Genomic DNA, 2,943 nt, shown 5'->3' with positions numbered 1-2,943 from the left:
AAAAAAAAAAGACCGCTGAGTGCTCATCGGATGATAAAAAACTATCCAGTGCTCCCCCAGTAATGAGAAGCTTCCGTTTTCTCTTAGTGTCTCCTGCTTTACAGGGGGGGTCACCTTCCATGTGTCAGGAATCTGTTCCTCTTTCCTCGGCTTTGCCTCTCCCCAGTCCCCCGCCCCCCTCATCTTCTCTCCTAATGAAAAAGTTTGTTTCTATTCTATACGTGACTGATGGTTATTTCTTTCTTGGCTTTGGAAACTCAGAGCTAAGTGAGGCTAGATTAACGTAGGTCTTAAATGTTGGTCTTTGGTTTTACTTCTCTTCCCCGTCTCATATACTCTCAGCTTCTAGCTTCTGACCTCAGTTTTGGTGGTTTTATAGTTTTATTTCTGTACCTTTCATCATAGGTCCCTACAAATGCTTTCTGGCCCTGGCTGGACACACACATGTAAATGTATAGTACGTGTGTGTGTGTGTGCGTGTGTGCATATGCATTCATACATGTATGAATGGTTCACCGTCCACTGTCTCCATTCCCATCGTCCCCCGGCCATGGGGTCTTGCTGACCTCATATACGTGGTAGAGGGAGGACCCCTCATCTGGCCAATAGCGGTCACACTGCTTGACACCATCCTCCACCAGTGGGGTCAGCATGACGATGACGGTACAGCCACTCTCCCACACCATCTAGGGACAGAGACGCCATTCTAACCTCTCCGGCTGCCCTCAAAGACCACTGGTCCCTGGAGAAGCCCTCCTTCCAAGAACTCACCTGCCAGAAGTCTGCAATGGTATGGGACAGCGGGCCCTGTGTGGCTATGTAGGCTGGCATCCGAGGGTCGTGCTCAATCTGGGGCAGGGAAGACACATCATGAGTCAGAGTGGGAAATGCTACAGTGGAGAGGCTTGGTCGGAGGGAGCGGGCTGGGAGAGCTTGAGAAACCCCCATTTCCACACCAGGATATCAGGCCCCATAATTCCAGGGCGTCAGGTGGAGCAGATGGTGACCAGAAGGAAATGGAGTTTATGCAGGCAGGATAAAGATGGGGCGGAGGAGGGGGCTGGAGCCAGGGCCACTTACAATGGGGCTGGCATTGATGTAATCACTCCGAGAAGGGCTGCTCTCCACCTTCAGCTTGATGCGAGCGTGATCATCTGCACAGACCCCACATCCCACCTCAGATGCCCCTCCAGTTATTGGGGTCCTGGTACCTCTGCCACTTGGCCTGAGCCAGGAGCCCAGCCCTTCCCCCCAAGCCCTCCAGGGCTCCCAGCAGAGAGAGGGCTGGGCCAGGTTGACCAGCAGGACTCACTCACAGGGCAGGAAGTCGGGGTGGCGGTTCTTTTTGACGTTGCCCTCCCCCTGGGCTGTGGCACAGGTGTTGGGCTCTGCCTGGTAGGCACACAGGGCCTGCCACTCCTTGGCCAGGCGGCCCCGGTTCCGCAGGTGGTCCTCCATGTACGCCTGCAGTGACACCACAGCCTGGCTCTGGCCCACGCCGCCGGCCCTGCCTCTTCTAGCATCCTAGAAGCTAGAAGCATCCCTTCACCCCCTCTGGGCCCCGGCCCTGTCCTGACCAGGATCATGTGTCCCGTGGAGATGTCCATGTTGGCCTGGGCGGGCTCCTCGCACCAGGACGGTGTGCTGCTGTGGGAGCTGGGGCTGGCCTGGGCCGCGTCACTAAACTGGGAGGACACGCTGCTCACGCGGGAAGGCTCCGGCGGACCCTCTGCCCGGCTGAACAGGGACTTTGTGGCCATGTGCTGGCGGCACAGGTCCTGCAGGAGAAAGATCAGGCAGGGCTCCAGGGCCCCTAAAGCCCTTTCAACATTGTCCTGGGCTCCATTCTAGGCTCATCCCTGATGGATTCTGTATGAAACCCCTCTCCTCTGGGGGAGGCTCCGCTGCCCTGGTCCTCATTCTTTTCAAGGCTATTCTGTTTGGGTGGTGCCTCTGACAACCTCAGAGATGAGAGTGGAGTCCCAGAAATGTGGCCCTGGAAAGAACCTTAGGAAGCATCTGTTCCCAATTCCCGTCCATTCAAAATGTCCCCGCAACACCCCTGCTTGGGTTTCTGTAGGCCCAGCCCGGGTATTCCCAGGCATGGGTGCTCACTCCCCATCCAACACCCCACCCTCACCCTATGTGAGACCCAGACTCCCAAGCCCCTTCCATTCCCTCTCATCTACAAGCTTTCGGGGCCACACACCTGGTACTCAAAGGTAGTGTCACCATGGGCCCCCTCAGGCCCCAGGGCTGCCAGGCGCTCCTTGTCCCGCTGCCGTGCATGCTGCCGCACACACAAAGCCACTGCCAGAGCCACCAGCAGCCCGGCCACGCCTGCCAGGGCCACCAGAGTGAGCAGCACTGAGCGCATGGGAGAGGTGCTGTGGGCTGGTCGGGGAAGGACTGCAGCTGCCTCCTCCCTCTGTGGGAACAAGGCTAGAATCAAGGGGGGCAGTGGCAGTGGAGATTTAGGAGCTGTTCCTCAACCCCCGTCCCCCCCCATGCCACGCTCCCTGCTAGGGTATCTCCGAGGGCAAAGCTGGGAGGGCAAGGGTATGGTGGCACAGGCAGAAGGGCTCAGAAAGACCCAAGATCCTCCTTCTCCATCCCCATCGGACCAACTCAACCACACCGCACTGCCTGAAACTTAGTGGATGACCCTCACTAGGAGTTTTGCGTTTAAAAAATGAATGTAGAGGAGTTTGGAGAGTCGCAAGGAATTGAATAGTAGAATGTGAGGCATCAGTGTTGGATGCAGAATAGAAATATATTTTGAGTTTAATGTCCTTACTGCATAGGGTTTTCCCTTGGAACTTAGAACTTTGCGGCCGAAGGCTATGGACACCTCAGGTGGTTCTTCCAAGCAGGAGGCCTTCCTATGGAAGACTGGTCCTGCCCTTGAGGAGGAGGAGGGGGGAGAGGGAGGGAGGGAGGGAG

The 2,943-nt window shown here is 56.6% G+C and overlaps 1 protein-coding gene across 5 annotated transcripts in view; it reads right to left on the bottom strand.

Annotated features, from left to right (window-relative positions):
• The window catches only part of PTPRN (protein tyrosine phosphatase receptor type N), a 19,494-nt gene that overhangs the window by 5,537 nt on the left and 11,014 nt on the right, over positions 1-2,943 (bottom strand). For all 5 annotated transcript variants that reach the window (XM_025891217.2, XM_025891199.2, XM_025891208.2 and 2 more), the window contains 6 exons: positions 2,210-2,428; positions 1,578-1,778; positions 1,317-1,464; positions 1,081-1,154; positions 772-849; positions 567-686 (listed from right to left, as the gene is read on the bottom strand). In XM_025891217.2, coding sequence (XP_025747002.1) covers positions 567-686; positions 772-849; positions 1,081-1,154; positions 1,317-1,464; positions 1,578-1,778; positions 2,210-2,428 — 840 coding nt within the window. The remainder of the gene's footprint in view (positions 1-566; positions 687-771; positions 850-1,080; positions 1,155-1,316; positions 1,465-1,577; positions 1,779-2,209; positions 2,429-2,943) is intronic.

This window comes from Callorhinus ursinus, unplaced genomic scaffold, assembly GCF_003265705.2.
Source record: "Callorhinus ursinus isolate GAN/ISIS: 27379988/994484 unplaced genomic scaffold, GSC_fseal_2.0 scaffold2, whole genome shotgun sequence".
NCBI lineage: Eukaryota > Metazoa > Chordata > Mammalia > Carnivora > Otariidae > Callorhinus > Callorhinus ursinus.
Note: the sequence above shows the minus strand (reverse complement) of the source record. Positions and strands in the feature narration are given on the sequence as shown.